This window comes from Heptranchias perlo, chromosome 12 (assembly GCF_035084215.1).
Source record: "Heptranchias perlo isolate sHepPer1 chromosome 12, sHepPer1.hap1, whole genome shotgun sequence".
Classification (NCBI taxonomy): domain Eukaryota; kingdom Metazoa; phylum Chordata; class Chondrichthyes; order Hexanchiformes; family Hexanchidae; genus Heptranchias; species Heptranchias perlo.
In genome coordinates, this window is record NC_090336.1 from 22,732,120 (window position 1) to 22,744,180 (window position 12,061).

The following is a 12,061-nucleotide window of genomic DNA, read 5'->3' on the forward strand; positions in this document are numbered from 1 at the left end:
ATTATGCTTTAAAGCTTCTTCCTCTCTTTATTGATCAACATTTGGGTTGGGATAGCCATTTTGATGGGTAGCAGTTGATTTACAGTTGCATAGTAAGACATCTTTTAAAATAGAGAAACCAAATGAAAGGTCAAGATCTACCATTCAAAATGCACTAACGTTCAAAAGAGTAGGCAGGAAGGTGAAGTAATGATTAGATGACACCGAGCTTGGGTTTTCAAAGCTTGTAGAATGTGAAAGGAAGAGAAGATGGTGGGAGATAAGGAATTCCAGTTTTGAAATCCTATGAATGAGTTAGATCGGTAGATAGTGTGATATGTCTTGATTTTAACACAGTCAGGATGAATGGTGAAAGAAGAATGTGTAGGATGCCAGCTTAGGAAGAACAAGGTTTAGAGGAACATCAACCATACTAAAGTATTGAAGGCAGCTTTAGCAGCGACATTGGAATAAATGTGAGAGCTCCATTTGAGATCAGATGAGACAGTGAGATCAAGAATATCAATAATCAAAAAAGGACTAAAGTCAGATCCATTAAAGGTGGGAGGTGTGGGTTGGACTCGCAAGAGTCATGAAGAAGCGTTGTCTTCTAAGAACTGAAAGAAGCAAGACCTTCATTGCCTAATTAGAGGACATGGAAGAGATTAAAATTTAGTGAGTCCATCATTGTATTATGAGAGGAATGAAGGTTGTGTGCATTTAGGGTTTGCAATCTGAAGCAAATTTGATGAGTAAAATCATTGTCAAAACAGTAAATAGGGTTGTAGGAGTGGAGAACGTTATTGCTATGGAGCGAGGAGAGAGTCAACGGAAAGAGTGAGAGGACAAACCATGAGCTGCAGTACTGATGAAGTGATTAGAGAGAGAGCTAGACAACTATGAGCATAGGTTTGGGAAGTCTAAGGACCTTGTTTAGAGGTGCACAGGGAGGGCACCCCCAAGGGAGCTTATCCAGTGAGCAGTTGAGCCATGCAGACCACAAAGGTCCGAGATTTGACCCTTTCTCCGTGCTAACTTAGCTGATCCCAACCAAGGCACCAGTAGGGACAGTACAATTGGCTTCAGAAAATAAAAATATTAAAAAACACGTGCCTATTGATACCTGTAAAAGGGTTTGACAAATGCAATGTCATTGTCCAAGGCAATGGCAAATGAATGACAACATACAATGCTCTCTATTTAAACAATGCTTAATGATTATTGTTTAGAAAATCTGAAAATGAGGAGGAAATGTGTTGTGAGGATGTCTGACTGAAGAGAAGGGATGAGAGAAATTAGATTTTCTCGAAGATTCAAATGTATAGATGTCTTATGAAATAAAATTTTCAAAAATTTTAAATATACAATTGGAAAAGCCAGTTCAGGGCAATAACATTGTGCTACATGTAGTATGTATGCAGTTAAATAAAACATGCATCATGGATTCAACAAGCATCAGCTATATTCTGTGCCTAAAACACATAAGAGTTTACTCCAAACACTACACATTGCTAGCTCGTGCTTTACTTAAGGAATTGATGAGAATTGGCATACAAAAAATATTCAGTCCTATCTATCTGGCTAACTATTTATCTGTCTGTCTATGTGCCTATACGATAAAAAAAACTGTGTCTGTATAATTCTCAGTTTGTTGGGTCCCCCTTTGCTTTCAGATAGGTCTAGCTGTGACCAATCAGATTACAGAACTCGAGGGAAAACATAGCCATGACCATTATTAATATGGGGACCAGTAGCACAGCAGGTGGGAGAATGTAGAGATCCCCCAACTCAAGAGGTAGCAGCAGCAGAGGTGTGTCCAGGATTAAGGAGCAGAACTGCAATATACTGTAGGCCTTGGATGACTGTGTCCAATGCTATAGGAGACCTATTAGCAGTAATCCAAAATTCTGTTTCCTTCTGAACTCATCCAGACTGTTTGTGTAATTGCAAATGGGAAAAAGTGACACAAAGAGCACCTAAAATGTATGCACTATTTCCTCCACAATGTTACACTTTTGTTAAACACCGCTGAAATCTACATTTTTTATCCTGACATTTTGAGTGTTGTATTGGCCCATGGTTACCTCGTAACCACTAAATCTGAACCCTGATTGATCGTAGGTAGCCTTTTCTGATTGGTTATTGCTAATAACATGCTTAGCAGGGAGCAATCAGGTCAGAGATGTAGTCTGTGTTGTCCAGCCTCTTGACGAATGGACTGACAGTGCATTCTCTTCTCAGCTTCCTACTTGGCCCTTAACTCCCCAAAATAGCCCCAGCCTTTTTCTTGCTCCTAGGCCTCAGTGCCAGGCTTTCCATTCTATAACTAGTATAGAATATAGAGCTCTTACAAGACATTACTATACAGCTATATTAAACTCAGACTTACTCCCAATAATAACATTTTCATCCAACTAGGATTGACTGTTCTAGGTATAATTTCACTTTCTTGTTCTCCTTCTTACTTCCCATCCAGCCTTCATTTTCCTTCCTTCTCGCTCTCTATCTCCTCTACTTTCCTTCTTCAACCATCATCCTTTTGCTCCTTGCTCTTTGGGCAAAAAGGACACTACCTTCCAAGTAGTGGGGGCTGCACTGTATAACTCGACTCACTCACCTGAAGAGAAAGCAAGAAGCAGATACATTGATTATGCAGAACCAAAAAGAGAGGCAATGAAGATGGGAAACAATACAATTGGTAGGTGTTGCAGCACAACCAAAACACCCCGGAAAATACTGGGAATACACAGCAGGTCTATCAGCATCTGTAAAGAGAAGGGACAGGTTAATGTTTCTGGTGAATCCCCTTTGAGTGCAAGATGACAATTACATTCTCTAAAATCACAAGCCAATCACCTTTATTTTGGGGAATGCAGGGCTGCTAGTCAAGACCAATATCAAATGCTACAGATGTGGCAGTGATAGGCTCAAAGGCTAGTCCTCATTCCAAGTGTCACTATTTTACAATTTCAAAAAAAAAATTAACAACTTGTCGAGTAACCAGAGTTGTGTGAAGGGTTTGAAAATAAAAGCTCTGTTAGTGTCTGAGGAAGCTGATCCTGACTCTGTAATGTTTGAGAGGGGTGTTTGCCCATAAAGCAGCCAGTAGGGGACTCGGTGGCCCTGGTAGAGCCACCTTCAGGTCAGTGAGGGTGCGCCACCTGCAGGCCGGGAGGACCACGGCCTCGACCCTCCTGTCTCCGGGCAACCAGATACCGCACACAGCAGCCGGCCTGTGAAATGGATTTGAACATGGAGACCGCAGCAGGTAAGGGCAGAGGATTAAAAAAAGGCCAGTGACTGTCGGAGAGAGTCCGCTGTTATGGTGGAGCTGAGGAATTGGATCCATTCTCCAACTACATTCCTGAAATCTTAAAGGGGAATTGTCGTCAGGTTAAGGGGAAGTTTCCATCGTGAGGAAAGTTTTTTTTTTAATTAATGGGCAGTTCCTGCTTGTTTCCTAAGGGCCATGCATTGACTCCGCCAGAATGGAACTGCTTTCAGCCCTGAGTGCTTTAGTAAGACTGTATTATTTGAAGATGTATTATTTCCTCACTCTTCCCCCGCCTCTAATTTTCCCCTCTTCGCTACAAGGTGCTGCCTCTTGTTGGGAGTATGGGTGTCAGGTGCCCTCCAATACTTTGCCCAAGTGACCATTCTTCAGATATTCGTAACATGCTGTTGTGTTAAATAAACAACCTCATGTATCTCATTAATTGTACCATTTGTCCTGTCAAAGTTACCTCAGAGAGTTCAAAAACTCAAGATTGAATTTATTTTGTGCTTTTTATACAAGAAAACCAAATTTACAGTTATCTTCAAATCACATTCGTTCATTCTAATAAATGCCTTCCTGGCTTTTGGTACTGTCAGTCCTTTTCAGTTGCTGAACAGAGCATACAAGATGGGAGTTACAAACATGTATACTGCCTGAATGACTAGTTTTTCCATCAATCATTAAAAAATCCTGATCTATTATATGCTCTTTCCCAAATGTGGCAGTTTTCATTGGATTCAGAAGGGAGGCTGCTTAGAATCATACAGCGCAGAAGGAAGCCATTCGGCCCATCGTGCCCGTGCTGGGTCTGAAAGGGCTATCCAATTAGTCCCATTCCCCTGCTCTTTCCCTGCAGCCCTGAAAATTTTCCCCCATCAAGTATTTATCCAATTCCCTTTTGAAAGTTACTATTGAAACTGCTTCCACCACCCTTTCAGGCAGTGCATTCCAGACCATAACAACTCACTGTGTGTAAAAAAAAAATTCTCCTCATCTCCCCTCTGGTTCTTTTGCCAACGACCGTAACTCTGTGTCCTCTGGTTGCCGACTCTCCTGCTAGTGGAAGCAGTTTCTCCCTATTTACTGCATCAAACCCTCTCATAATTTTGAACACTTTTATTAAATCTCCCCTTAACCTTCTCTGCTCTAAGGTGAACAATCCCAGCTTCCCCAGTCTCTCCACATAACTGAAGTCTCTCATTCCTGATATCATCCTAGTAAATCTCCTCTGCATTCTCTCCAAAGCCTTGACATCCTTCTTATAGTGTGGTGCCCAGAATTGGACACACTATTCCAGCTGAGGCTTAACCAGTGATTTATAAAGATTTAGCATAACTTCCTTGCTTTTGTACTCTATGCCTCTATTTATAAACCAAGGATCCCGTATGTACGTAAACCCCCAGGTCTCTCTGTTCCTGCACCCCTTTTAAAATTGTACCATTTTAGTTTATATTGCCTCTTCTCATTCTTCTAAAATGCATCACTTCACACTTCTCTGCATTAAATTTCATCTGCATGTGTCTGACCTATCTGTCCTAATCTGCATTGAGGAATTTTGCCCACTAAGTGTTTGTATAGTGCAACCTGAAAGTTGAAGTCTGCTAGTTGGTTTGAGCCTCTTCATTTGGCTGTGGGCATTGAATCAGACTGATAACTGTGAGAAGCTCCAGGAACTCAAGTCCTGTGTGCCTGAAAGAGAGGTAGGCCAGGGGAAACTCTCCATGAACAGAAAATACCAGAGCCACAGTATCTGCAGGCTATTAATTGACCTTTCCACAGATAAAGCCAGATCTGGAGCCTTAATCTTTGAATGGACCTCCAGTGTTTGCTTAATATCAGTTAGATTTGTTAGCCTTAAATTGACATACACTAACACTTTAGCAGCAGAATAACACATTGGAGGGTAAATTTTCCTCTACTTGTGTTTGGGCACAAAGGATCGGCAGGTACATAGCACAGAGGAAATTTGGGCTGGAGGATTGGACATTGCATGGCATCGTTGCCAGCGTGCGATCCTCCCTGTCCAAATTTTCTCTATGTGCTGCACCCAGGCGCAAGTAGAGAAAAGTCTGCCCCGTTGTGTTTTACCTGCTATAATGTTCCCGTCCTTATAAACTAGTGCATCCCCTGACATATTGTGAGCAATGTTGGATAAATATGCAGGTGTATAAAAAAGTCTTGCATTCAGTGTGGGTTCGTCATATATGTGAAAGGTCCATCACACAAAAATCCTAATTGGGTTATATTTTCTAGAAACCAATCAAAAATACTCACTTCACCATCTCTGAGCACGTCTCTTACCAATTTAATTCCAAATCCTAACAGCGGCCTTGTGCACCCCTTCTCCACTCCCACAACCCAGGACCTCCATGCTTGCAATCTCTGACTCATGGTGAGTAGTGTCACAAGAGAACCGCTAGTTTTTTTTAAAAAAACAAAACTTGTTTTTGTGTTTGGTTCACACTTCAGAAATGCTTACTCAGAAATCAGAATAACCATCCAAAAACTGGAGGCATGGTGACCAAAACAAGAGGTCATTGGAGGAAGATATCTTGGGAAATCTTCTAATGCTCCATGTTGGTCATGATCTATAAAAGAAACCCCGAGCACCATGTGCATTCTGAGAACCAGGAATGCTCACTGTAATTTCTGGATTGGAAATGTTAACTCTTTCCACACTTGTTTGCCAGGACATAACTATTTAAAATGCATTTTGTTGCTTACACCCAAACCTTCAATTATTATTTTGCCCCTTTTGGTCTCTTTTTGCTACATGTCATTTCAGGACTGATGAGCACATTTAGGGATGGCTCATTATCTCACTTTACCCTCCCTTATCATGAAGTTTCCACTCATCTAGTCCCCAGGTCACTGAGATTATCATTCATCGTGTCTTGGGCCAGATAGTCTGGTTATTAAGTGGGCTATCCAGAGAATTCTTGTTTTTTAAAAAAAATGTCAATTTCTCACTTGATTCCCTGTGTTATCAGACAAGGTTCCTGAACATGGATTACCTCCTTCCTGGAAAGTGCAAGGACGCGGACACTGAGTGAGGATAGGATCAGGCTCAGCTGTAATGCTCTCCTCAGTTGAATAGCCTGCTGACATTCACTGTCTAAACTCACGCATGAAGAATAGTCACTTGGGTGAGGTACCAGAGGATGCTTAGTACATATGGAACTGGACCACAGCAAGAGCCAGTACCTTCAGGAGGCAGGGGACTAAAGTTGGGGAAAACAAAGAATGTCAGAGAAACTTACGGATCAGCCACTTTCTCAGATGAGTACAGATGTGGGAGGCCAGGACAGCTAATTGCTCACCTTCCATTCAAACCAACAGTCCCCCCCCCCCCCGCATCTAACTGCCTTTTGAATGGTTCCAGAGTTTTGCCTCCACTATCCTACTCAGAAAACCAATCAAGGTGTCAATCACTTTTTATGAAGAAGTACTTCCTGACATCAATCCTTAACTTGCCTTTTATGAGTTTGTACCTACATCCCCTTGTCCTGCATGGTTTAACATGAAATAGTGCTCAGGAATTAACTGTTCTGTTTAGTACCCTACAAGTTGCTTCTCATTCATTTTCTTGTTGGGACAAAATAAAACTATACTGATGGTTTAGGAGTGTTCAGCCTGCTGGCGTGGCTCCATTCAGGGTGTTTGTGGTGATTATTTTCCTTCTGATGCTGCAGGTAATGTTGATTCAACAGACCTGCTGTCCAGGACTGGAGAAGAGGGGACAAACAAAGAGACAGACGGGCCTGCTGAAGAGGTACTGTGAAGTATAGTTTGTGCCTGAATGCTTGTCCCTTTTCATCAAACTGCAGCATTAGTGCACGGCAGGCCAGGTGATGGCACATGGATTTTAGCCACCTTGTTGACATGTCAGTGAATTTCCCTGGTAATATTTATGCATGAAGCTGAAGCTGAAGCTCACAAGGACATTTTCTACTTTACCAAAGCTGCCCTTTCTCATGCTCTCTGTCCTTTGAGTAAAATTACTGTTTTAATACCAGCTCAGTAACTGTTGAGATTTTTCTGGTACAATGCCAGTTTCTAAAAATCTCAGTTTCAGTTTACAGTGTCTCAAATTTTTCTAAACAATTTTTATATTTTTTTAAAACATCCTGCATGAAATGTCTCCACAATCACTGAACTGCTTACCTTGGTCTCTCCCTCTCCTCTCCCCAGTTATTACCCTCTCTACTGTGTCTCGTCACCATCCCCCAGTCATTATCCTTCTGCCCTGTCCATTTTCTTTCTCTTCTAATTAGCTGTCTTGTCATATATCCTTTCTGGTTCTCCCATTTTGTCCTTCCCCTTCCACACGCTTTGGGTGTAGTGATTGACTTGACTTCTCTGAACCCCCAAATGAGGCCACCAAACAGCAGTGAGAGTAAGGAGAAATGAGAATGAGAGTTGCCACGGAGTTGCACGTGACGATAGAAGGTGCATGTCTCAGTGATACCTGAGGCAGATTAGAAAGCGATATTCTCTCAAAAGAAGGTTTCTATTGGTGACACTCCATCTTTAAAAGATGCCTTGATAGAGAGGCTTGTTCAAAGGGGATCCTGAAGGTGAGATTGCTTCTCGGAAACTGGTTCTGAGGGTGAAATGTTATAAGCTGGATAGCCCGGTGGTGAAGGATAGAACACTAGAGCCTGGTCCTCAGTTGCTTCCAAGCCTTTATTCACAGAGATCTACATTACACACACCACACCCTAGATAAGCTCGCATATATATGGATACAAGAGAGCCCCAATTGATACACACCACCTGAATACAATTAACACTATAAATCATATAAAACATGAGACTCCATCTAAATGGAGTCCTCAGTCTGAATGAGACAGTGATGGTGTTAAAACTTGTTTTCTGTTTTTTGTTGGAAGGATGCAAAGACGGTGGAAGCGAAGGAGCATGTGCTGTTTGAGACTATGTGTGACACTGTCCTATCATCACTGGCACTACTGCAGAGCAGCATCAATGAGGTACCCCCACAATTATCTGTCTATTCACAACTTCTTCTCAAAGTGCATCCCTGAGGTCCTTTTTTTAGTCTGAGTGCCCTACGTGGACCTGTAACCTTTTTTGTGTACCAGTTTTCTCCCGTCCTCCTCTCTCTTGCTGGGGTATGGTTTTACGGGTGCTGATTACAACCCGGTACCTCACTTAGGTGACACTTCTTTGTGCGTTTGATTGTTGGCAGTTTATTTGACTGCCGAGTGTACAGTTTCCAGTGATCAGCAGCTGGAACTCGGGCTGATCTTTCCTCTCTCTAGTTCAGGGGTGTTGGTATCAATTACAGCTCCTCAAACTGCTGCTCTGGCTCAGATTGGCTAGTTCAGCGCAGACAGGAGGTTGAATTTGGGGTCTTCCTGGTCTGGATGTCTCAGTACCACATCACATGGTGCATTTAGCTCCTCAGCCACTGGGAGAGCTATCCAGTGGCTCTTGTTGGAAAATACGCATCTGTAGATGTTGTGTTAGAACAGGAGCAGGCCCTGTGATGCCCTGCCTCTGTTGAATAGCCTACTTATAATCATTATCTGGGGTCATTACAAATAATGGCCACTTGGGCAGACGAGATACTGGAGTCCACCATCAGCAGAACCGTACTTCAGCAAGAAGTCAATACCAGCAGCAAGTGAGGAACAAGGGAACTGTGTCAAAAATGAATCTTCTTGTTCCTGTTAGATGATTTACTTGTTATTTTATTGTTGGCCGTAGTACACACACAGGTTTAAGACCAGTTATTGGTAGCTGTTTTCTGCAACCTGTAAGGAATTTACATTACAGTCTGGCTAAATTTTGCATCTCAGGACAAGGCAACAGATATGTGTAGTTCAGGAATTCCTTTGTGTGCACACTTTCGTTGCTCATTTTATACCTGGATGGAGACCCTAGCAGGTCATTCAAAGTATTTGACAGATCAAGGAATCAAGCCATCCCATTCAATTTCAAACATCCTAATTGGTTGACATTTCAGGGTAGTGGTTTAGATTGGCAGCGGTATCTGGGGTGAAGACATGGGTTGGGTCTGCAAGAGGTGCATGGCCAAAGATTATTTATAGTCCCTTTGATGTACAGCTCTGTGGCCAAGTGGTTCCAATTGTGGACTTATATTGGGCTACTGGGTTCAGATTAGCAGTCAGTCTGAAGCCAGCAGAAGGAGTGAGCTAAATCAGTGGCTTATGGTAGTGCTTCACCACAAAAGAAATGAGCAACCATCTTTCAAAGATCAGTGCAGGAGAAGCATCTTTGTTGTTTAGAGATTTCAAGAAGGACAGTAAGAATTGTAACTACTGTAAACATAATAGAGATGATTTATACCTGGACCCAGGCGATCCCTGGGCACAGCAAATATCGGAAATTCAGGCAGTTTCCTTTACAAGTCTGTGCTTAACGTGCCCAATTTTCCGATATGTGCTGCACTGAGGCAATGCAATGCTCCTGGGAACAGATTCAGGAAAATCTCCCCTAATATTTGTGCTGAATACTGTTCATTTACCTGTTTAGAATTAAATAGGTTTGTCTGTTGGTTGACTATCTGAGCCTCAGTTATCTCCATGCTTTGTATCCTACCTGGCTGAGGGTTCTGCAGCTCCCAATTCTGGTTTGTGCCTTGTGAACTATGTTGCCATAGTTAAATATTGTGTGGACACATGAGTGCAGCTACTTTGGTATGCTTGCTGATACCTCTAAGCTTCCTCCTCTTTGGGAGACTCTATTCCCTGTATCCGCAACCTCTGTCAAAGCAGTTTAACCTTTGCTTTGACAGATGGGTGACCATCCCCTCCAAATTAGGCCACCCTCTATTGCTGCACCTCCTGCAGCAGGTTCCATCATCAAATGGAGATGTTTTACTCCTTGTCTCCAATATTCCTACCAGAAAAGATAGACAAATAAAAAAAAAGCACTCCCCTTTAATGGCAAGCAGCAGAGAACAACTGCCTTGCTGGATTTCCCACCCCAATCGTGCTGCTGGCCAGGCTTCCTGTGCCTGTTTTTCATATACAAGGAGCCTTTTAAATTAGAAGAGGCCAGCTTAGCAAAACTCAGAGGCTAACTTCCTTGCTGCTGCCACAGTCCTGATTTTGTTGCCATCAGAAAATTGGGCCTTATATTTCAGTGATACTTTTTGAATCCTACTGAATGGAGTGGACTTCCCACCATTATGGAGCATAAATCAATATCAGTTATTCATCACTTCTCCTCTCTCTGGTTTTCCAACAGATTCTGGACTTCAAGGATCAACTTCTGAGTCATGCCCTTCCCAGCAGCCTCTTGGCCCATTTAGTCATTACCACAGGGCGGCTTTTCCGCAGGTATTGCAAACATCCGCACTACGTTGAAGTCAAGCTCATTGCACCATCTCCTGCTCTAGTTCATTCTTCCCCAAGGACTCAAAACTGTGCAAATCCTAACTTCTGCAGTCTTCCCTGTCTCCTACAATCTAGAGACTTTTAAAACCCAAGCTTTGGAATTGCCTAACTACTACTTCCTAATTTACCGTATCTTCTCTCCTAATCTGGTGGTGTCCTGCACAATGAACCTTGACCCTTCACCTAGGTTTCTCAATAGATTTTTAAAAAGAGACCATCGAAGAAAGTGTGAGTGTTCCCTTGAACTTTGAATGCTCCACATCATTATAAAAGCCCATATTGTGAGTTGCCCCAAAAGTTCAGTGTGCAAAGACACTTTGTCTGATGTGATACTGAGCTATATAGATAAGGAAGGCTTAAAGTTTGGCATCAGGTTCAATCTCTAGCCTGTGCTGGGTTAGCTAATCTCAGCTGGGGCAGCTTCAGGAGCACTACAATTTGCCTGAGTGCTCTTGGGCTAGGAAGGCTAAAACTTGGCCAGGGTACCAGCTCCTGATCACTATCCAGTGAAGTCTGTTGGAAGGCGCATTTGTATGGACATCGTGTGAGGACAGGGTCAGGCTTGGCTGTGACATCTCCCACATTCAGATAGCCTGTTGACATCAGGGGGCAATTTTTAAGTAGTGTCCAAAACGGGCGTGAGGTGGTTGCTGCATCTGACATGACAGCCTGAATTTGCTGATGTGAGGCATGTGTCATTTTGAAGTGCATGCATGATTTCCATAGTGAAGATGAGCTGTCAGCGCTGCTCGCTCTTGTTATTGGCATCAGCTATGAAACTCTTGACCTGTGCACTCTAGTGGGGTAAGGCCTCCTGTGAACTTTCCTCCGCCCGCCTCTCCTCTCTATAGCTGCAGGTCTCTGGATTCTTGCCTGCTGCTTGTCTTCCTCCTCCTCCTCCTCCACTTCCAGCCACAATAGCATCCCAGTCACTAACGCCATAAAACCAAGCTGAAGATTGCTAGAAGCTCCTGGTCAAAATTCCATTGCAGACTCAACAAGATACTTTTTCGGAAAGTTTAATGTCAGCTACAGCAGCAAACAAGCCAAAATAGCAAAAGCAGCACAGTTCTAGTCAAAACAAACAAACCAACGATTTATTTGAGAGCACCTGATGTTCCCTTTAAATAGTGTTGGAAATGACACCCTCCCGACTATTCTCGCCCATGACTTATGGATCTATTGCGCAAGTGATGAATAGCATGCTAAAGTTATTGAAAATGGTATTTACATTCTTAAACGAGCAGTACCCTAATTTGCATATATTAAACAGCCGCATGCCGATTTTTGGCAGCCACGCTGGATGCCTAAGAGGAGGCCTGACCTAAACTGGCATATGGTGTGGAACGGGTGGGCAAAACTACGACCCTACTTTCAGAATCCTGGTGCTCGTATTATTGTCGTTAAATGGGCAGGTACC

The 12,061-nt window shown here is 42.8% G+C and overlaps 1 protein-coding gene across 1 annotated transcript in view; it reads left to right on the forward strand.

Annotated features, from left to right (window-relative positions):
- Positions 1-3,192: 3,192 nt before the first annotated feature.
- LOC137327885 (caldesmon-like) overlaps positions 3,193-12,061 on the forward strand; it is a 66,298-nt gene continuing 57,429 nt past the window's right edge. The window contains exons 1-4 of the mRNA XM_067993775.1: positions 3,193-3,247; positions 6,949-7,028; positions 8,149-8,247; positions 10,493-10,584. Of these exons, the coding sequence (XP_067849876.1) occupies positions 3,220-3,247; positions 6,949-7,028; positions 8,149-8,247; positions 10,493-10,584 (299 nt within the window). The 5' untranslated portion in view covers positions 3,193-3,219. The remainder of the gene's footprint in view (positions 3,248-6,948; positions 7,029-8,148; positions 8,248-10,492; positions 10,585-12,061) is intronic.